The following is a 22766-nucleotide window of genomic DNA, read 5'->3' on the forward strand; positions in this document are numbered from 1 at the left end:
AGACATTACAATGGACTTAATCATTGAAGAGCCCACCACCCTGATCTAGCAGCTGTGTACACAGTTAGTGTGTCATGGCTGCTGAAACCAAACTGTGGCACTTAAGAACTTCTCTGTAGTGAAGGCAGTGGGAGAAGAGCACTGTACTTTTTTTCTGGATAGTCTAGAATTTGCAGTGAAGCAGGAAGGCCTAAGGTTTAGGGAGTAGGACTTGAGTCTCTCCTTGACCTGCTGTAAGACCTAAAGCTTGTCACAGAAGAGTATAAATCATGAGGGATTTCTGGAGGTCTCTGGCTCAAAGGAGGGTCAGCTTACATTGGGGTGCTCAGGATTTCAGCCAGTCCAGTTTTGAATAGCTCCAAGAGTGTTGGTTCCGCAATCTGTGAGCCCCTGTTCCAGTGGCTGACTGTTCTCAAAGTGAAATTTTTTTCTAATATCTGACCAGAATTCCCCTTTTTAGAACTTGTCTATTGTCTCTCATCCACTCATTGTGCACCTCTGAGAAGCCTGGCTCTGATTTCTCTATAATTTTGTTCCCTCTGTAAGCTTTACATATGCATCCCTGAGGCATGCAGGTTTTCTTACATAAATTGAAAAGGACAGAAGTGAGGCGCCAAGAAGCTGCAGCTTGTCCAGGAAACCTTACTTCCGCATCACGGCTTGAGGTCCTTTTCTAGCTTGAGCTTTCCTACCAGGAAGCTGTATTTGCCTATATTCCTGCAGTAGCTCTGGAGTCCTTGTATCCTGTAGCTTATATCCTTTCTGCTTTGCAGCTAAAATACCTGGGGTTCTGCGGGACAACGAGGTGAATGTAAACCAGCAATGTGCCCTTGTGGTGAGGGTGGCCAACAGCATCCTGGGCTGCGTTAGGAAGAGTGGAGGTGGCAGGTCAAGGGAGGTGATCCTTCATCTCTACTCAGCACTGGTGAGATCATATGTGAAGTACTGTGCCCTGTTTTGGGCTCCCTAATGAGAGACAAATATACTGGAATGAGTCTAGCTAAGGGCCCCAAAGATGATGATGATTAAGGGACTGGAGTCTCTGCTTGGAGACGGACATCGGACTAGATTATCTCTGGAGGTCCTGTCTGACCCCCGCTATTCTCTGGTTCTAAAGCAGTTTGGTAAAACTTGAGATATCAGGTGTTTATGGTAGGTGCTACAGATGTCATTTGTTGTCCTCAACAGCAGTTCTAAAAGTGGCTCTGAAAGATGATGCATGCGCATCTTGATCAAAACAAAATAAAAAAAATAGTTGCTCACAAGATGATAATAAGGTAGTATAGTCTATTTTTTGTTCTTAAGTCAGGGCTGCTGATAGAAACACTTCTTGTTGGAGGGAAAAAAGTTGTTGTAGGGATCTCAGTCTGAATAAGAACACAGGAAAAGTTCAGTGATGGTGTTAAGTTGGTCAGACCTCTTAGATAAACTGGAAAAGAGGATGGAAATTCAGAGTCCTCGTGGTGGAACTGGTCATGTGTTGCTACCCTTTCTTCCTAGGCTTACTTCTGTATACTTCACCTGACCTTTACAGTATGTTTCTTGATAAGATGCCTGACCTTTTCACATCCAATTAGCAAATTTGTTCAACTGTTGCGTGAATCTCATTTTTACCCTCTGCCCCCCTCCAGACACTCTTCCTGTTCAGCATCTCGGAAACATTGTGCTTGCTCACCAGAGCTCGATGACGCGCTGTAGCTTTCAGACAGGGCCTTTTTGCTCTCAGAAGGCTGATACCCAGTGCCTTTTTTTTTTTAAAAAGGGCTCTGCCTCTCCAGTCTTACTTGGGGCACCCCTCACTTTAGGAAAGGGACATGTGCCAGAGGAGAACTAGATTGCTCTTTTGAGCAAAGGTCACAGGAATATTTGGCAGGCATGATGCTTGCATGTTTTCATTCAGGTTTCCCCTAGCAATGGCCCTAGGCTTTTGCAGATTTTGTTGCTTTGCAGAGCCCTTGGTATTTGCAAACATGCAAAAGAGATGTAACACACACTTCAGCTGCTGGCATTGGAGCCCTGCAGTGAGCAGAGAAGAAAAATCTGCTTCCCTATAGAAATGAGAGAGTTCAGTGTGGTTCAGCTCTGATTAGATTCTGAGCTATTTAATTCTGGAATGGTATCCCTCCCCAGTTGTCCCCAAAACAGTTTGCAGGTTTTATTTAGCTCCAGTAATACTGAAGCTTTGTTTTAGTCTTTCCACCTGCATGTTTGAAACCCAGTTTAAAATTGGATTTAAAAAGTCAGTACTTTAAGTGTGGTTCTATTCCTGAGGGAAGTAAAATGGATCTGCTTTCTGTTTTAGTCCTTATGCATTTTCCAAGCATCTTACATGGTAACTTAATTCATGCTTTGAACTTCTAAAATAAGACTAGGTATTGATAAATCTGCACTAAGACTAAAAAAGAAACAGCACAGGTTTATAAGTAAACAAGCAGACAGTTGAAAACCAATAAGCAATATGTTTTTCCATGTGTTTTTAAATGTTCCAAAACTTCCATAGAAGCAAAAATAGTAATTCTTCACTTTCTTACCTTGTTTCTTAGGTTGCAGCCTTGTTGCTGCACTTAACCAACTCGATTAATGTAACTTTATTGTTAGTTGTGTCCTTTTTAGGATTGTAAGCTGTTGTCAAGTGGAATGGATCCAGAAGTTGGAATTTGGCCTTCAGCTCATACACTGCAATCCTGTGGGTAGTGGAATCACCTTCCTCAGACTTCACTGTCTCTGGCTATTGTCAGTGTACCAGAATGCCTTAGGTTCAGTGGTGCTCCTGACAGTCACTGGGGGAGGTGGGGGGAGGAAATATATATGCAGCAATCTATTGTACTTTGGTGTTAAATAACACTTCCTTATTTCCTGTGTCTGACTTTACAGTCCTTTCCTTAACTCCAGAATCACTTTCAGCAGCTGCGTGGTGTTGCTGTCAGTTAAAATAGCAATTGTGCTCCACTTTGGAAAGCTGTCCCTCTGAAGGAAGAATGCCTTCCAAATTATGCTCTTCTTTTAAAGTCAATGCATGTTCTCACGAGTATAGTATTCAGTTTAGTCTTTGGTTTGTAAATGTTACTGAGAAGAACCTCGGGATCGTTTTGAGCTCAGGGCCTCACCAAATGCAATATCAGACTTCCTTCAGTACCATGTGAACTAATAGTCTGTAGAGGTTTAGTGAACTGTCTGTGTGATGCCAGCTTCCTAAAATGCAGTTGGTGGGTGTCTCTTCCAGCATTTACGGTTTGGTTTGCATTCCTCGGTAATCCCCACTTGCTTGATTTGTAGCTCTGATTCAGAAAGTGGGTTTTACAGAGCTCTGCCTCTGCTCATCTGAGACTTCAGTGTACGTGTCCAGATGCCATAACTCCTGGTAACAGTGGAAAAAAAATGAGAAAAAAGATGTATCTGTTCTCAGAGTCTGCTTGCAGCTGGTATGCTGTTGTGCCAAGCTCTAGGAAAGATGTAGGGAGGGAGTTGAATCATAGTGATAAGATAATTAAGAACCTCATTCTCCTTTTTTCTTCCTTCTAGTTCATGCCAAAGCCAGTGCTGCAAGGATGAGGATTAAGAGAATGAGGCTTCTTTAATTTCCTAACCTCTGATGGGTTCAGTAAATACAAAGTAATTGATACTAACTACTATAGCATTGGTGAGAAGTAGTGGCTGCAGACAGCTGGGTAAACAGTATCTGTAACAACTCTTAAGCTCCTGTTGTTCCTGGTCCTGTGCTCAGACCAGAAGACTGCACCTTGTATTCATCCCAGAAGTGTTGCAGAGTTTAATGTATTTCTTTCACAAGACTTTGAGGGTGTTGGGGAGGAGCTACTGCTGCTGTTCATTTTCTGCCCTAGGGTAGGCTGTAGTTGAGGATTTGAGATTGAGTGAATATGAGAATATGAAAAGTGACAGAGTGCTAATACATTAGGCATTCATTTTGTATCATATTAGTAGTGCATGTAGTGGATAAGTGAGATGTCATACCATGTTATGTGCAATTATGAGTATGCAACTGAACATCTCATTGAGGTAACATGGATGTGCTGAACAGGGACTGAAGCTGGTGCCTTAAAACCACGTCAAACTGTTGAAAAAATCTCTGTGAGAGAAAGATGCAGAAAGGCATCAAGTTTACTTCTGATGAGTACCTTCTGAGTTTCTTGGTACCTTTTTTGGCAAGCTCAAAACATGTTGAGTTTCTATGACAAAAAGCAGAAAAGCACAATCAGTTCAGTGCTTTCCAGTTAACATCTTACAGTGATGCTAATGAAAATAAAAAGGAAAGGGAATCCTCAGTACACGAATGGTTTTATTGGGAATCTTTATCAACCTCTCAAGTCTCTTCCTCTCTCCCCGATTTTCAGAGTTACCTCAGCTGATGCAACCTACTCCTTGGATTTTGAAATCTGTGAAGAAAGATCTGATGGACAAATACTGTTTTGAAAACAGTTTTGTTGCTGTCTCTTCTGGTTTGTATACTGGATTCTGCTTGGTGTCTGCCTTGGGCAGATAACTTCATTTCTGTGTGCCTTCATTTTTATGTCTGTGACCTGACAGCAACAATAGGCTCACTGGAAGACTGAGGCCTGAGCATACTTCTCGGACAGAAGATACCCTAGAAATTATTATTGAAACCATCTTCTCACACTTTCAAGCCTCATATGAAAACAGGCAAAAGGAGTGAAATTTCTGGTGCTTAGGGGTGGAATGTTTTGTTCTCTTGCTTTCCTCAATACAAAGCTATGTAAGGTACACAAAGCAGCCCAGAGATGCTTTCAGAGAAAGGGAATATCAGCTAGGTGTAGGTGCTCCAGCCCCCAAGGAATCTGTGATATGTACTGACAAGCTCTCTGTACGGATCTAGTCCACACAGCTTGAAATCACCAGCTGCATTACTGAAAGTCTTAGCTGAGCTGTGTTACTGTAAACAGAAGACACCTGGACCATTTTACTGATAAAATTGCCTGGACTAAAGGCTAAGGAACTTCACACATTCCTTTGTATAAACACTCTGTGACCCATTAAATAGGAAGATGCAGTTCTGATGCCTTGTTTTCTGTTCTCTGGTCTCCAGGGGTGTAAACCCAGAATCTCCTACTTGCACTTCATTTTAAGATGCAATGAGAAAAAGGACAGCCACAGGACGTATATAGCTGCTGGCTGCCTCTGAAGATCCTCAGCTAAGGGAAAGCTTCAGTGTGCGTTTTCCAATATTCCAAATGCTGGAATCAAGCTTTGGATTCCGTTGTGTGTGGTGGTACTGAAGGCAAATGTCCTGTTGGCATTTTCAGGGATAGATTTTTACCTCTTGATTCTAGGAATGTATAGGTAAGATCCTTAGATTGCATGTGGCCACTGGGTACTGTAGGATCCTGTTTTAATCTACTAGAGAAACCCTGAGTTTTCTGCAGGGAATGCTGCATCTTCGCCATTTGTGAGACCTACACCTGTAGTGGGTGAACCATCTCATTCGTGCCTCAGGGCAGTGTGAAGGCATAGTGCATTTAGACACATGTCATGTCCACTGCCTCTGTACTGGTAACAGGTATCCCACAGATCACTTCCCTGGCTCTTCCAAGACTGACCAGGGAAGGGTTGGTGGCCAACTCCTGCCCATGCTTCTGCAGCTGGTGGTATTTCTGTTGGTAGGAGCCTGTGTATCACCAGCCAGATTCTAGCCCCCTCCTGCGCTCTTGCTTTAGTAGTTGCAAACCTCTAAAAATCAGAGGCTTCGCTCTGTGAAATGTTGCTTTTTCTGTTCTCTTTGGGCCTTCTTAGCTCTCTGGCAGTTTCAATTCCAAATGCTTCACGTCACCACTTGGAAACTCAGCAACATGTGGGACTCTTCCCCTTTGCTTTCTGTTTTAAGTCTCCTCAAACTTCAGCCCCAAGCACATGTGGTTCCAATTACAGAGAACCTCTGCAATGCTATGTGGATATGGATGGGGATAGGCTGACCTCTGTATTTTAACACAGCTAGCCTGTTCCTGGGGGAGCTGACTGTTAGCTCACATTTTTCTTATTTGAGATGCTTTTGCTTCACAACCAAATTCCTGAAATCAAAGGGAGGCGGAGGGGAGCAGGCTGCAGGCAGCATGCACTGGGGGCCAGGTCTTGGTCACTTGGACCACTCAAGCTCTCGGGAGAAGGCGACCTTTGGCTTTTATGTCTCTGCCAGCCAAGGAATACAGAAAGCAGATGTCCCAGAGCACAGCCTTGGCTGAGTTAATTATCCTTAGGAGACTTCGGCCACCCCCAGTTTTTCCTCCCTTGTGCAAAGAATGCAAAATAGCAGACTGTAAGGAGACACCATTTTATATTTATTTTGGCCTAAAATGCTGTTAGGGTAACTAACTGTTAGGGCTAGTGTGGTCTGAGGGTGAGCAGGGGGTGTTGACCTTGTGGGTTCTCCTTACAGCTCTGGAATAAACCAATGTAGCTATCCACTGTCTTGGTTTATCCACAACAGAAACTGGGGAAAAGAGTCAAAGGGGAGATAAAAGCCTTTATGTGCATGTGCCTGTCATCATTACTGAACAGTAATAGTGGGGGGAAATGTTTGGCTCATCAATAGAGAGCTTCATTTTAATACTTAATTGTAGAACTAGTGTCTGTAGTGTCTTTAGCACTTAGCTGATTTGAGCTTCCAAGTCACTCATGCATCTCTGAAAGTTTTAAGTCAACGTGTAAGTCTTTGGCCATAAAAGTAGTTGTCAGCCTCCTATTTAAGCAGGTAGAATTCTAAATTTACTTATTGCAAAATGCTCAGATTTTGGTCATTACCACTGTAATGACTGCAAGACAGCGCAGGGGGCAAGCTTTTGCTTTTTCTTAAAGAAGCTTAGTAAATAATTTCCTGCAAGACTGTAGCAAGATCAAACTCTTAACAGATGTGAAATGTCTTACATTCCTGGCATGAAGGAGTGGTTCAAAGTTGCCACATGGCAGGCTGTCTTGGGCTTTTTGTTTCTTAATTCTCAAACATATTATCCTTGTGTATATTTAATTTAGACAGATACTCTGTTTTCAAATACTTTCCTGAGTGGGATGAATGTTACTAGCACAAGAAGCAAGTCAAATGTGCATGATTATTCAGCTAGAGGAACACTACAAGCCTGAATAATTCTCTGGGTATTTATTCTCTTTGGACTAACTGAAACTGTTTAAGTAAAACATTTTTGCTAATTTGGATGTTTTGACTAAAATGAAGTACTTAAACCTGCAGGCTGAACTGCTTGCATAGCTGAGATGAGCTATAGCGTGGGACTGTTGGATACACTGAGGTGTTTTTTTCTAACAGCCTACCTGGATTTTGAGAAGAATGTGTGCTACTCAGAGGACTACAGGACCAAAACTTCCTTCTCAGAAGGACCCTATTTTCAGCTAGTGGAATCACACAGAAGTGAAAGTAATTCTTTTAAGAGTATCCCAAGAAGGACTCAAAATCAGACCACAAAGTTATTGGTTACACTTGAGAAAATTTGTCTGTAGGGGACTGTTCTTTCAGAAAGGATGTGATGAACCTTGACAACAGAGGTCTTTCACTGTTCCTGTCACACTTTCATCTGGGAAACATTTTGATATTAATGAATGAAAGCAGACAGAGCACCTGTGACAGGTGAAATGGAAATTGTCCAGACAGTGTTATAAACTGTGTGTAGATACTACTGTAATTCCTTCTTTTGCTGTTGTATTGAAGAAAGTTTTCCTCAGCAGCAGATTTGAGTCACTTGCTTCCTGAGTCGCTTCACTCAAGTGATAGTACAGGATGTCTTGAGTTGCAGGAGAATTACAGGTTGCATTTCTGTTCCTCCATGGACATCAGCATCTTGGAATAGTCTGTTGCAAATGTCATCCTTGATAAAAAAAGCCAAAATAAATTATAGAAAGTGTAGCTGAAGAAACTTCATAGAAGTTCCTGGAGCAACTGAAATTTTTCCACATCCATTTTGGATATTCACATCTTAAATGAACTTGATTTGAGGCAAGTTTACAAAGCATCATTATGGATTTCTTTTATCTTGATTCTCTGAGTCTTTTTCTAGGCTGTTCCTCCTAATTCTAGCAGTTAAGTGATATAGCACAACTTATTACTTTTTTAGAAGTATAATCTATATTTAGTGTTGCTCCCTAATTCAAGCCTTATTCTGAACCTAATGAAAGATTTAAATCTGGAAGCTCTTTAGCTTTTAGCACATGAATTTGCCTACAAATAAAAATGTCAGTGAAACATTCATTTTTGCCATGATTCTGCTTGTATATTTATGTGCTTTGCAGATGTGTGTTTGATTTTGTTGATATATGTGTTTGTGTATATACATATACTTGTTATTGGATGGGCTTGAAAATAAACTGAGCTTCATAATAGCATGTATACAAAAGCATGTGTGATCATGTTAAGGATGCAGACATGAAAACACTAGTTTGGGTGGTCATAATCTGTGCTAAGGCCAAATACACAGTCCCAATTTGCTCAGCAGTTGCTGCAATGCACAGGGGATGGTTCCATCCCTCTAAACATGGTTTGAAGTGCCGACTTTTCTGCAATTCAGACCATCTTATATGTGATACGTTCAAAATCGGTAGTCCTTTAAGTATTGAAATGAGTTCTAGGAAATGCTTTAAGACTGACGTCTCTGCATGTGAAATATGTAGGATACTGTCCATGTGGTTTTTTTTTTCTTTAAAGTCTGCTATGCATGCAAGGCAGAATGGCTTGTTATTGACAGGGTTAAAAATCCCTTTGTGTGCCCTGGCCTACAGTCTGTGCCCTTTCTCTGGTAAATCTGTGCTTGTGCTGTTTGGGTACTGCCTCTTTAGGTGCGCCAGCTTTGCTATTGTTTAAAATATTTGTTGCTCTGTATTTCTTGAATACTTAAAACATCAGTGAGTGATGAAAGACAATCATATTTCTCCCTTGTCTGCCGGGTGTTGGGTGAGTTATTGTCTTCTGAACAATAGAGCAAAGATTTAAACATTACAATGGTCTCCTCCCCCTGAAATGCAGAACATTGCGTTGCCTGTGGTGTGTCAGCAAGCCTGGCGCTGCACCCAAGGCTTTTTTCAGGCCCAGGGCCAATGCTTTCAAAATGTTGCAGTCACAATAAACTTTAGGGTTGATGCTCCACAGGAAAAACAAACCAACCTCCCTCTGAAAGTCATGGGACATGGGCTGAGTAAGGCCTGAGTAAAGCTGGAAGAAGCAATTCCCGAATTGCCCTTTGCAGCATAAAGGGCTGCAGGCAGGATGTGGAAAGGGAAGAGGTTTTTTGGGCAAGAACTGTGGAGCCTGCATATATGTGGTGTTACAAGACTTTTGGATCCGACTTCTGGGAAAATCATCTATTGTCTGCTGGAGCCAGCCCTTAAGGTGTCACTCTGGGTAGACTGCCCTCCTGTGGCTGCGGAGCTCTTCCAGGGGGAAAGGTATGGAGCCAGCTGGGAACCAGCAGAACAAAAATGCTTGCTGGGAGCTTTTGTAAACTGACCAGTGTATGGAGGAGTTTGCTGCTGTAAGCGTTGTCCATAAGCAGGCACTCTCTTTTAGTACTCATTTGAATTAAACTTCAACTGAGCAGAGGGGAAAAAATAAATGCTAAAAGCACCATCATCACAATCTCATTTCTTTGACCTGCTCTTGGTAGGTCTCATCTACATGAATACAAGAGAACTTCAGAGGGCGTTTATTCTTTGTTGAGTAATAAAGCACTTAAAGTAACCTACAGGTGCCTTGGATATGTTCTCTAGTTCCTTTTTCTTTCTAAGACATATATTGTAAATTCTAGCACACATCTGAAGGTAAATTTCGCTTTCATCACTGCTTGCGTACACTGAGACCCCACCAAACTACTGAAAGGCATGAGGTTTGTTCACATTAAGCTCTCTTTGGATTTTGTACGGGTAATTTCCATAACTGGCACCCTCTGTTGGGTACTTCTGTGAAGCTGTGTTTTGAGCTTCCTTCTGAGTTTGTACAGGTGACTGGAAAGAAAATAAAGTGAGGATTTCATCTAGAACACCTGCAAAATTTAGACATCCTTGTGGGTTTGTGGGCATTATTAAAGAACTAACGGACTAAAGGGTCAAATTATTTTGGTGTTTTTTTTTTTTAAATAAGACAGACATCTTATGGAAAAATACGTGGTGCGTGACAGCCTGGTTATCGGTTCAACAGTGAATCAGCTCCAGATTATCTCTTGATTGTGTGTACCTTTGAAAAAACAAAAGGTGCTTTAGGAATTTGCAGTTGATGTCTCCCTGATCTTACTCCCATTTAGAAAATCAGCTTGTAGGCACTGGGCCCTTACTCAAATCCAGAACATGTTTGTTGGGGGCAACAAGAGCAAACCGAAACATGACCTCTCTTAAAAACAGTCTGTCTGAGACAGAGGGGAAGGAAAAAGATGCTTGTTATACTCCCTCAAAAGGTGATTTATAATTCTGATCAAACTTTTAATGTAAAACTGCTTTTTAAAATGTACAATACCCTGTGAGGTGTGCGCAAAACCTCAGTGTTCCGCTGGCACAGGACTTCAAAAATGTTGCAAATGTTATGTGAATGCTCACTACTGTAGTGCTTAAATTAAACTTATTGATCAGTTATCTAGCGAGTGTCAGCGTGTTAATGAAGGCAGCCCGCAGCAATGTGGGCTGCAGGAGAAAGCAGGCGTTCATCTTAGGCAGAATGAATAATTGTATTTGGCAGATGGAGCTTTGAGACTAGTGAATCCAGTGATAAACTGGATTAATTTTCCCTTTAAAGAAAGCAGCTAATGTGCCTGAAAAGGAGCTTTCTCTCTCACTGATTCCCGCAGAGATCCTTTGCAAGACTCCACTGGTCTTAAAACACACATCACAGATGATACCTTTTATAGAAGTGGTTGGCAATTGTTGATTGAATATCAGAAGCTCAGGAGCTGAGGAATGGTAATGTTAAAAACTCAGAGGCCGATCTCAGAATGGGAGCAGGAACATAATGAATTTTCTAAAGCCGGGGTTGGTCCTGAAGATACAGAACGAGCTGAGGAATGTGTCATGCTGGACATAATTTTTCCTGGCTTTTTTTTGTTTTCACTTAAAGGAAAAGTTAAAGTTCCACTGTTTAAATACAAGTAGAGGAACAAATTTAGCCTATGTAACTAAAGCTTCTTAGGCTTTTGCCAGTAATCTTGCTGTGTGATCACAGGATCGTGTGTTCCATCACAGATGTGACTTCGTAGTCCTGCCAGCTCTCACAGTTTTCATCAGTTTCACGATAATTGGTCTAAGAAGCAAGATATGTCATCTCACTTCATTTCACAGGGAAAAAAAATGCTTTTAGGCTTTCTTCTTGCACAGCAAAAACTTACAAACAACCCAACTGCTATCTGAAGATTCATACACAAAAAGCAGATGGTATTTGTGTCCCAGAAATCCCCATGGAAACTTGGACGGAAATTTTTTTATTTGGTGTCACAGCAGACATAGGCAGGGGTCCCTGACCTAAATGCTTATAATATTCTGTACCTCTGATCTTTTGGGTCAGTTTTAATTGAATTTGAACTTAGCATGGTGAGTCCCTGTGTTATCAAAAGTTGGAGATGGGCAAAACCAAGAATCGACCCCGATTTTGTTCAGTTTTAGCAGGGATGCAAAGGATAGAAGGAAACTCGGAAAGAAAGTGCGAGTTTCACGGTGACTAACGCAGTGCTGGTTGAACATCATGTTTTTCTGCGGTGCACCGTCTTCTAGTCCAGGTTTTAGGGAGTTAACATGCGTGTTTTGAGTTTTACTGGCTAAGTTTTAAAAGGCTCTGCTTCCCTCTAGTGGTTCAGCTTGGCAATTTCTTATTTTTTTAAATGATTTTTTAAATCCTTTTAAATTTTTTTTTTTTACAATGCTATTCAAAGACACTTCGCTAGCCTACTTGTACCGTGCCTTTTTTTAGGGCTAACCCTCTTGTTCCCAGGCTGGTCTCTTATTTCCAGTGCTGAAATGCACGCAACAAACATTATCCAGTGTTAAGGAAGAGACTCTAAGCCTTGTTAGACTGACATAGGAATAAAGCGATAGGCTCTGAAGGTCGTCTGGGTGGAAATACTACTTATGAATTAAGGTCATAAAAGGCGAAGGCAAAACCCAGGAGGTTATCTGAAATTTTGAGCGCATTGAGGATGTGGGCGCAACTTTAGTAAAGACAGCTTTGGAGTGTGAAGCCATCTGTTGTTCATGCTTAAATATTAGTGTGAAACTAACTGCCCATGTATGTCTAGATGTCCCCTTCAATCAGCTGCAATCTGTCCAGGAAGCCAAACTGCTGGGTTTTCTTTGATGCTGTGAAGCAAATGAGGAAGAACCCAGCAAAACCTAAGCTAGCAACGCTTGTCAGTGCAGAGATGCATCCTTAATCCTGATCACCGGTGTTTGTCTTTCAGCTTCCTGTTCTGTTTGGTTGTCCGAGGCTCAGACTGAATTTAAGAGAGTGGCTGAAGAAAACGTGACTTTGCCCTGTCACCACCGCCTGGGCCTCCTGGAGCAAGGGAGCCTGGATATTGAGTGGCTGCTGCACATTTCGGAAACAGTACAAAAGGCGGTAAGTTCAGCCATTATTAGTATCTGCTGAGAAAATCATCTTATTTCTATGTTGACGTCAGCAACAGCCATTGATGTAAAGAGGCTTCTGTGATGATCTTTGCAAGTTGTTCTGATGAAGTAAGCAGTGTGTAGAAAACACAGCTGATTTATATAGAGAGATTTATAACATACAAAAGTTATTCGATACACACACATGCTGTATTGGAACAGGTTGTATTACAATCGAGTTTTCTTTAAACTAACACTGTTATTTAATCAGTCATCATTGGATAAACTTCAGAATTGCCTTTCAGGTTTTCAAAAATCACCTTGGGTTTCGCAGGCCCAGTTTTTGAAACCTTGGTTTCAGGAAAAAATATAGGAGTTCAGTACTGAGAAAAATCAGGTCTTATGCAGTAACGTAAATTAGCTAGCCAAAGCTAGCCAAGATCGTTTTTATGTATTACTGCATAAGACGATGTCTATTTTGACACTAGTATAAACGCTCCAGTAAAAATCTCTAGCATAAGTGCAGTTTATGTGTCAGTCTCAGACTCGAAAATCCAGGTTTAGTTTTTCCAGCCTGCCACAGGTTTTCTGTGTGACCCTTGTCAAGTCACTTAACCATGCAGAACCTTATGCTTTGATTTGTTGTTCTGTGTGAAAGTCAATTACAACTGATGAGCTGATGAGTGACCGTCTCTACTCCTCAGGTGATCACCTACTCTGGAGGCCGTGTTTATGATGACCTGAATGAGGAACAGAAGGGGCGCGTTTCCTTCACATCCAACTTCCTTGCTGGAGATGCATCCTTACAAATCATATCCCTGCAGTCCAGTGATGCGGGGAAGTACATATGTAAGGTTAAAAATGCTGGGCAGTACGAATGGGCTCGCATCACCCTGAAGGTTGTAGGTAAGGTCATTTTATTGTTCTTACAAAGAAAAAAAAATCACTAGACTCATTTCCTGGAGAGAGATTTATTTCAGCAGGGTATAAATACAAAGACATCTCATCATCAGGTTTCACTGTCCAATTCTGTATCTGCCTTTGCATTTTTTGGCAAAGGACAGGACACAGCAAGAGCCTAAAGAACTGTTTTGAGGTAATTATAATCACTTGCAAAATCATATGAACCATTCTTTCCAAATTATCTCTATGATCTCATCACACAAACTAGACTGATATTCTAGCTTAGCTGGCAATAACCCTTTCCAGATCTCCTGCTGAGGACTCTGGGTTCATGTCCCAGGACCCCAAACTGTTCCAAGTCAGTGGAGGTGACAAATAATCTGCCGAGGTTAGCATTTCTCTTCCCTGATTTCAGTTTATTGGTTGGCTTTTGGCATGTTATACTATCATCCTGTGGAAGAATTGCTGTGGCCTGCCAGATGCTGTGGAGAGAAGGAAGAAATGGAGAAGTAGGGGGAGGGAAAGGATGTTCTCTAAATAGCATCTGGAAGAGGAACGCAGCAATACAGCTCCACTGATGTGAGTACCCATGAGGCAAACTGCCCCAGGGTATTGTAATGTGTCATTTCTATGTCTGAGCCAGCCAGCTCCACTTTTTAGACTATGAAGTTGTACACAGTTGCAGCTAAAGTCCCCTAACAAACATCACTGGTGTAATTCCTTAATGCATTCCAGAGAAGGCAGCTCTGGGAAGCTGCTTAAATTATGCACTTTGCCAAAGAAAGGGTTTTCCACCAAGAAAATAGTCTGCTGCATTTGCATGGCCTGTCTTCTGTTTGTCCTAGAAAAACCTTCCAAGCCCAAATGCTGGCTAGAAGGGGAGCTGTTGGAAGGAAAGGAACTGTCCTTGCAGTGCCGATCTGCTTCTGGCACTGCACCTATCTCCTACCGATGGCAGCGCATAAATGAGGAAGACAGAGCTGAACATCTCCCGCCTACATCAAGAGTCAGTAAGTCAGGTCATTTCCTCTTAGAGCTCTCAGAACACTCAAAGACAGATAACTGCCCATGAGTACATGCACATGTACAGTCACGTGCCTGCTTTTTAAACGGGGATCACTTGGTGGCAGTGATAGCAATGGTGTAACAGTACCTCTCACTGCTGCAGCTGGACGTTTTAGCGTGCTTCACCCTGAACAGGGAAGTGTATGAGGAGCTTGTTTAGTGTTTTACTGAAGGTTGACAAATTATCTTTTCTGAGGCATCATTGATTGTTCAAGAAGTGATTTGATCCAGAAGTTCAATTTGTGCTTCTGTGTCTTATCCGCTGTTAAGGTTTCTTCATCTTCTTCTGATTAATCCCAATGTTGTTTTTCCTGTTTCAGACATTTCTAATCCCGGGCAAGTCCTACTGAAGAATCTTACACAGATGAGCACAGGGTTGTACCAATGCATTGCCACCAACGAGGCTGGACAAGAAAGCTGTGTTGTTCAGGTGACAGTCCAGCGTAAGTATTGGCACATAACTAGTATTGGCACCGCGATAGGAGCAGCGCAGCTTCACAGCTGCCCCATGTCGACTGGTAAACTCTCTGCCACACCTTTGCCCTTTCATACACAAGTCACATGAAGTAGTTCTTATTTATTGCACTTACAGTTTGCACTGCAGTCCTCTGTATAACCTAAAGTGGTAAATACATCATTTGGGCTCTGATGTTTTGGTCTATTTTGATTTTGAGAATCACTAATGAAACACGAGGTAAAAAACCCCAGCAAGTCAGAGGTTCCAGAGTCTCCATCTTTCGAGGTACTTCTGTCTGGAGGGATTGCCTGAGATTACTCTCAAGTATAAAATCTTCGTGTGGATAGTCCATCATTCCAAATTACTTATCTCTTGTATATGAGACACTAAACTATGTAAAGGCAGCTGGAAAGGCTGATTTTGACATGAAGCGTAGAATAAAAAGCAACTTCTGACACAGTTTGGTTTTAATCCAGGTTTAATAAATTCTGCCTGAACAGAGATTAAAATCAATGTCATACCTGATTAACCCCACCAAGGGTGTGTGCCTGTCTGGGTATCTGCGTCTTTGCATATGCGTGCAAGGAAAAGGGCGTCGTTTAGCACCAGCATTGAGGACAAATCCAAACAATACATTTTAGCAGGTATTTATGAGCAGCTCTCAGGGGAGATCAGCAGGAGCTGGATCTGCTGTGACAAAAGGCTGCTAACAGCAAAGTCGCTTCTGTGGAGATTCCATAGCTTTGGAATTTTTCTACCCAACCAGGCCTGAAATAACTGGAATATGGTCATGTAGCAAGGAAAACCTGTTTGCCTCAGGCATCTGAAGTAAAAGCATCCAGGAAGCTTTTATGCCAATTGAACTGAATTGGTTTCAGACCTCACTTTGGTTTGCTAAACCCTCCATAGGGACGAGCCTTAAGGAAACAACTTTCAGCCAAACCCAACGTAACCACTCTTATCACAAGAAGTTGTCATAAAGTATCAGCTAAGGCACCATATACACTAGGCAGAGTGCTCTCATTGGCTTTGTTATTTTGGATGAAAAATGCCTTGCATCTGCACAGTACGGCCTTCTTTCCTCTTTCCTCTCTACCCGCCTCAGGTCACTTTTTTCCCCAATTGAATAATTCATTCTGCAAGTGGATTGTAATAATTTCAGGGTGAGTTGAAGGGGAAAAAAAACCTCATGGGGAAATATTCATAGTTCAAACACTCTTCTGCCTGTGGGAAACTGTTTGGTGCTTTGTTTCGTGTGTGCATTGTCCTGTCTGCCTCTACTTTCTGAGGTTCTGTGCTCTTGGGAGAGGATTTTTTCTCCTCATTCTAATTCTGACCCATAGCTGAAGGCATAGCACTTCTGATCCCACCCTTCCAGGAGTGAATACTTTACTCACTGTTAGCTCAGGTTTAGAAACAATGCCTGAAGATAAACTGGTTCAACTTCTGTGTGGAGACACGCCTAAGTAAGTAGACTAATACGTTCTGTTCTGATTTATACATGGTGCTATAAGTTGTAGCGTGGACTAGAATCTGACCATACAACCCTAGTGAGAGTTTACTGACTAACACATTTGTTTTCTGGACAACAGATGCACAAAATATCAGCATGATCGCTGGAGCGGTTTGTGGCGTGGTGGTGGGACTTTCCCTCCTTTTTCTGGTGGTGAGGCTGACAATAAGGAGGAAAGAAAAGAAGAGATACGAGGAAGAGGAGGCACCAAATGAAATCCGGTAACGCCTTTTGTTTAATCCTCCACCTCTTACCCTCCCTTCTTTCAGTTTCACACATCTTTTCACTACAGTTTTAAGTAACCTAGGTATAAGTGTCTTAAAAAGTTGTTCTAAAAAGCTTTTAAAGTCTCCCTGAAAGAACACTGACAAGTTTATTGAGTCTGAGAATCATCTTTGTGAACACTTTCCATAAAATTAGATAGATCAAAGTGCCTTTTTTCCCCCCAGACAAATTAGCATACAACTCAGGTATGCTCTTGAGGCTGGCAATTTCAGCATTTTTAAAGCAAAGCATAATCCTCTCCAGTACTAAATTCAACCCACTTGTCCACTGTGGTTCTGAGAGGTTTGGGGTTTGGGTTTTTTTGTTTGTTTTTCAATTGCAATTTCTGTTGGGAATGCTACGAGGCAGAGAGGTTCCCACAGTCTTTCTTGAGTCTTTTAAACAACTGCGCTTCTGGATTTAGCTCAGGGTGAGAAATCCCCTGAGCTGCTGTGTGCAGAGTTGAGAAGCCTCGCCCTGAGCGGGTGTACGGAGAATGCTGACGCATGTTCTTTGAACTCATCTGTTACATGCGTGTGAGGTCTGCCACTTGACTCCCCTAAGCAGAGATTGGTCTCTAGCCAATCAAGCCTAAACTTCTCAGGAAGGAAAGCACTGGAAAAACCTATTTCCAGGAATGAGTTTTAGCTGCTCCTGCCCTTGAAGAAACCCCTTGCCTTGTTCCATCCTTTTAGTTCTATTTGTAAAAGACTGCCTGCCCTCATATGACATCTCTGTACCCTTAGGCATCTCTGTAATCCATTCAGCAGCTGATTACTGTGCCTAGTGGTCAGGTTGCCAGCATGAAGGTAGCCTCTGCTGATTTCTTCCTTCCCTTTACTTTCAAATCTTGCACACCTCTTTATTTTTAGTCTGAGCTTCAGCCTCCTGTATCACTTTTTCACACAAGACTGTTACCTCTTCTCTTTCTGTGGGTCCAGTTCTTGCACTTTCACTACCCACGTTTGTTTTTTTAACTAGAAGAACTGGTCTCAGCTAGTCCCGTTCAGGTGATTTATCATTATGACTAAGGATTATAGAGCAGACAGTTCTATCTGAACTGTTTGTACTGACACTTGGCATTCGTTCCACAGACCTCAAAGAGGCAGTCGTGTGCAGCATGTATTCTAAATCCAATCCATTTGAGCAATAGCTCCGCAGAGCAATAAGGAGTTCAGTCCACAAAGTTACTTAGCACTGAATTCAGAAAACTCTGTACCTTGCTCAAGCTGCTGGGCAGATCTGCCCTGGTGATTTGCAGCTTCAATAAGCAACTGCTTATTGCAGCAGTAATTCAGTCTGGTAAAACATATAAGCGTTTCTCTTCTTGTGGTGTTTGAGCCCTGTCATCTGTTTGATTGCAGAGAAGATGCAGAGGCACCCAAGGCGCATCTTGTCAAGCCCAGTTCCTCTTCCTCTGGTTCCAGGAGCTCGCGTTCAGGTTCCTCCTCAACCAGGTCGACAGCCAACAGTGCCTCTCGCAGCCAACGGACTTTGTCAACGGAAGCTACTCCCCACCTAACTCCTCCCCAGTACAGCCAGAGGGAGATGGAAGGAAAAGAAATTGAGCCAAAGAAAGTTGACTACAATAATCTGATGAAAATGGGAGCGACGCTGGTCATGGTGCCTGCCCAAAGCCGAGCGTTCCAGACTGTGTGACTGCTCACCAGCCGTCTGGAGACTTCTGCTGTCCAGGAACACTTCACGTACCACCAGTCACATAGGAATTGTTAGATTAGTTATATTACTGGTCAGCTTAATTTTAATCACTCGTGATTTTTCACACCACAAGAAGCCCTCCCATTCAACTCTTTCTTACATCTTCCAGCACTGAGGTTCTGATACAGAATTATATTTTTTTTAAGAAAGATACATTTGAGGGAAAAGGGAGCCTTCTTTTTAAATTATCTTTTTTTGGAAATGGAACACTGAGCATTTTAAAATGGCAACAACTGAGTGCTGTACAAATGAAATGAAGCCAAACCTCAGGATTTTTTAAAAGGGATCAACAGAGACATAAAGACACGTAATATTCCAGAGAGGTTTTGTAGGGAGGGAGAAGTCTCTTGTACTGGTTTCGGAGAACTTTCTCAAAGATGCATTGTCTTATCTGAAAATTTTGAGGCAGACTCTGTGCTGAGGGTAGTCTGGTGTTCAACCTCAAAGGGAACTGACAGACACTTCACTTTTTCTGCATTCAGTCTTCTAGTGAAATACTTTTGCAGGCTGTAATTAAAGTGGAAATGGAGAGGGTCTCTCAAAAAGGCCAAGAGATGCAGTATTAAGGCATGTGTCTGAACTAATCTCTCTACTAAAGAGAAAGGACCCTCCATGGCACGGAAACAGAGGTGCTTTAATTGCCGGAATAAACGTAATGATACACCCAGAGTGATACAGCCAGGAGCCTCACTCTGCTTTTACGGTCAGCACTGCAAAGCCACAGTAACTCCACTGGAGTGGTACCTGTGGCAAATGAGCCTTAGCCTGGTGAGAACTGGGCACTGAATCCAAAATGAAGGCAGTACCTCAAAAAGTGAGGGCCACTAATCTACCAAAAAGCCTGGACAAAGCATTTGGAAGATATCTTTGCTATCGCCAGGTTGTGAATTCACCAGTTTTGGGGTAAGCTATGCTGTAGAAACCTTATGGAGAGTTCTTCTCAAGACTGAACAAACAGCATTCTTGAGCTGACCTTCAGGCATCCAGGTAAGACTGAAGGATAGAGTGACAGAGCATGTAGTGAGGAAAATCCACCAGGGGCAGGTAAACAAGCACAATGCTGCTCCCATTAGGAAATATTTGTGTGCGGTGTCCCATTTCTACACCAAATGCTGTGCCATGTGGTATTGTTGAGGCTTAAACCTTAGCACAACCCTGAAAAAATTGCAGGAATCATAGCAAATATTTTCTGTGATTAAATTAGCCAGAATAAACATTTCCAAGGAATAGAAAGTCTTAAATGTCAAGTTGAAGGCTAATAGGAAACGATGGGAGATAGGGACAGGTTTCCTCTGGAGGCAGACCTGTCATTTATATTTTCCTGTGAAGGACACTGACCACTGCTGCACAGAAGACACTGAGCTTGTAGGTTCTAGATTCCTGTATTCCTGGACTAATGATTTTCTATTTAAAAAATAAGGGGTTTTTCCATTTGAGGGAAGGAAGGTTTTCTCCCAGTTTATGGAATGAGTCTACAGGAGATGGATCAGCACAGAAAAACCACAAATGTATTAATTCTTTCACTCCAGGGACTGTCATTAACCTCCTTTTCTGACTGACACACGGAATTTTAGCTTCTTTGCTTGAGATCTTAGACATTCTGACCAAAGCCAAGGCCTGCCTGGGCTACTTCCTTATGGGAAATAGTTTTCAAACTTGCCCTATACTATGTGAGAACTAATTTTCCTAGGAGCAGTCACCTATTTACATCACATGTATCAAAATTTCACTTGCTCTGTGTACCCCAGAGTCAACTTAGCTGCCCTTGGCAGGACAAAGCACTGATCTGTTGTGCAGGGAAAGCAGTGTCGAGTCACAGATTTAAACAGAGGAAACATTGGCTATTGGGTGTTTGATAAGCTTCTGCTTTCATGACAGCTACTGGTGTTGGATACTGTGTCATTTTACCTAGACGGTTTCCCTGGCTACTCCAGAGGCACATTCCTGGATCAGCTGTGTTTTGGTGGATTTGGTAGGGGCTGCCACTGCTCGGAAGCAGCAGCTCTAAGCGTCTGTGATTGCTCCGCAGTTGCTCTTTTCCTGGACCCTGAAGGCTTTACGCACTCCAGAGCTGGGAAAGTCCCAAAGACCATGAGCAGGACCGGTAGAGTAGTTTGTGGCTTCTTCTGTGGTTGCTTATTGTGCTTAATGTTACCTGTGTTGCATCTGAGCATACTTATTCTATGCATATAAAAACAGGAATGCTTTTCTCAGTAAAGAATACATGCCTGAGCAGCCAGAAGCTTGCTACCACAAAATAAGGGTAACAGTTCAAACAGTTGAGCTGGCTACAGTCTGAGTACCAAATGCTGTAGGTTAGCTTTGAGTCACAGGCCAGACTTTCAATTAGCAAAGAGGAAGATGCTCTCTCTACAGCCTAGAAGCCACTTGCTGCTGGCTAGGAGAATTTGCCCAGCCAGCTCCTGGCAGTCTCTTTCCTGGAGGCCTTCGGGAAGAGGCTGCAGGACGGATCAGCTGGGGCAGCCCCTCTCCTGGTCTCCAACTCTCCTGGAGCAGAGAAGTCACTCCTTGTCACATGAGCTATCTGTCTGATTGCATGGGATGAAAGGTTTATGGACCCTGGGGAAGAGAAGTCAGTCGGAAGCAATTGCTGAAGCCCGGTGTGTGTAATCATTCCTGTTCTAGCCCTCTCGGAAAGCAGGCAATATGCATGCCCGCTGTCCGGACACGTGCAGACTGCCCTGTATACAAACCATGTCAGAAAAAGCATTGTGGCCCTCGCCTGCCATGGAACAAAGATGCAATGATGTGTGGCCCTGGTTAGAAAATGTGGGCACCACGCTGATTTAAAATCACAAAGTCTGACACACTGCGGTGCTTTTCAGACCACACATCAGTGATCTCACAGGTGAACACAAAGTCAATTTTGCACTTCAGTTGCTAGCATGAAGCCCAAAGGGAGATGTTCATTACTCAAAGGAAATACAAGAGATCATTTCAAAGGTGTTTTATTTTCAAAGGGACATTTTCTGAGCTCCAGATGATACTATCAGGAGTTGTACAAGGGAAGCAAATGAACCATAAGCCAAACTCTATTTTGTAAAATAGTGTACTTAAAGCATTTACTGTCATATACCAGTTATTACTAGTGTGATTAAATGCATACGATGTTATGTAGCTTTCTTACGTTTCTCAGCAGCTAAACTAAGCTTACATCTCTTCTACCTGCTATAATTGGTGTACTTGTACTGTGTCTGAACAACTCAGAGGAAAGCAAATATTTATTATTGATTCCTTTGAATCAATGATTTCTTAATTTTTTTTTGTTGGTTGTTTTATAAATAAATGTGCTGCAGCTGAAGCGCTACAGCTCAACTAAACTTGCACTAATGCTCCATCTTCTGTGGTATGATGTGTTACATGGCTGTCAAGCTAAATCCAAGGGAAAAAAGTACAGAGTCAAAAATACATTTTAAGCTAACAAGGGCTATGTGCATATTTGGGGAAACTGTTTGGGGTTTTTTTTCAGTATAAATTATGTGACATGGTATGAAATATACGAAACCTTGGCTGTATTGAAGTAAATGGTGCTTAGACTCCCATGCAGCAATTTCACCTGAGATATTTTGGCTGAGGATGTAGATGCTTCAACCTAATATGATAAATAGTGCCAGCACAGACACAGCACAGATACAAACCTCTGGTGACACTGCCCTCCCTCTCCTGCATCCACGACCTGGCTTCTGAACCACCTGCTATGTTTCAGTTCATCTCCTGAACTACTGGGCATGAGACGACGATGAAACCTTGAACAACTAAGAGCCACGTTCAGACAGTTTAGATCCTCTCTGCAGATGAACATTTCAAACTAGCTAACAGGAATCTCCAGTCAGGGAGATGTAGGTGCAATTTAGGGTAACTAAACATTAACTGTGGTTGATTTATCCTGCAGTGCTTCAGCCTTCTTTCCCCGAGGGTGTTTTGCAGGGAGGTCTCCCAACATCAGCAATCTTCTTTACTGAAATCTGGGAGTAAAAATTGCAACATAATTACACAGTATTTAAAACAAAACACAATGACAACACAGTGGTCTCATAGGTGTGTCCTTCTGTCTATCCCTGATTCATGAGGAAATGCTATTACTGGCTCCCTCCTGAGTTTATGACATCCAAAATCATGATTAGGTGATACACATTTTGAGAGGGGTTGTGCAATTGCATACTTTTGTACAGTATCAGGAATCTTGGGTTATTTTTAACCTGGATCAGTTTGTACCGACACACTGAAGGGGGAGAACATGGTGGGAAAGGAAAGGGATGGCCTTGGAAATGCATG

At 42.3% G+C, this 22766-nt stretch overlaps 1 protein-coding gene across 4 annotated transcripts in view; it reads left to right on the forward strand.

Moving 5' to 3' along the window:
* CLMP (CXADR like cell adhesion molecule) overlaps positions 1–21811 on the forward strand; it is a 49369-nt gene extending 27558 nt beyond the window's left edge. For all 4 annotated transcript variants that reach the window (XM_074561294.1, XM_074561295.1, XM_074561293.1 and 1 more), the window contains exons 3-8: positions 12402–12559; positions 13254–13455; positions 14298–14462; positions 14838–14960; positions 16567–16708; positions 18116–21811. In XM_074561294.1, the coding sequence (XP_074417395.1) occupies positions 12402–12559; positions 13254–13455; positions 14298–14462; positions 14838–14960; positions 16567–16708; positions 18116–18410 (1085 nt within the window). In that variant the 3' untranslated portion in view covers positions 18411–21811. The remainder of the gene's footprint in view (positions 1–12401; positions 12560–13253; positions 13456–14297; positions 14463–14837; positions 14961–16566; positions 16709–18115) is intronic.
* The last annotated feature ends 955 nt before the right edge of the window (positions 21812–22766 follow it).

Source organism: Larus michahellis, chromosome 17 (genome assembly GCF_964199755.1).
Source record: "Larus michahellis chromosome 17, bLarMic1.1, whole genome shotgun sequence".
Taxonomy (NCBI): domain Eukaryota; kingdom Metazoa; phylum Chordata; class Aves; order Charadriiformes; family Laridae; genus Larus; species Larus michahellis.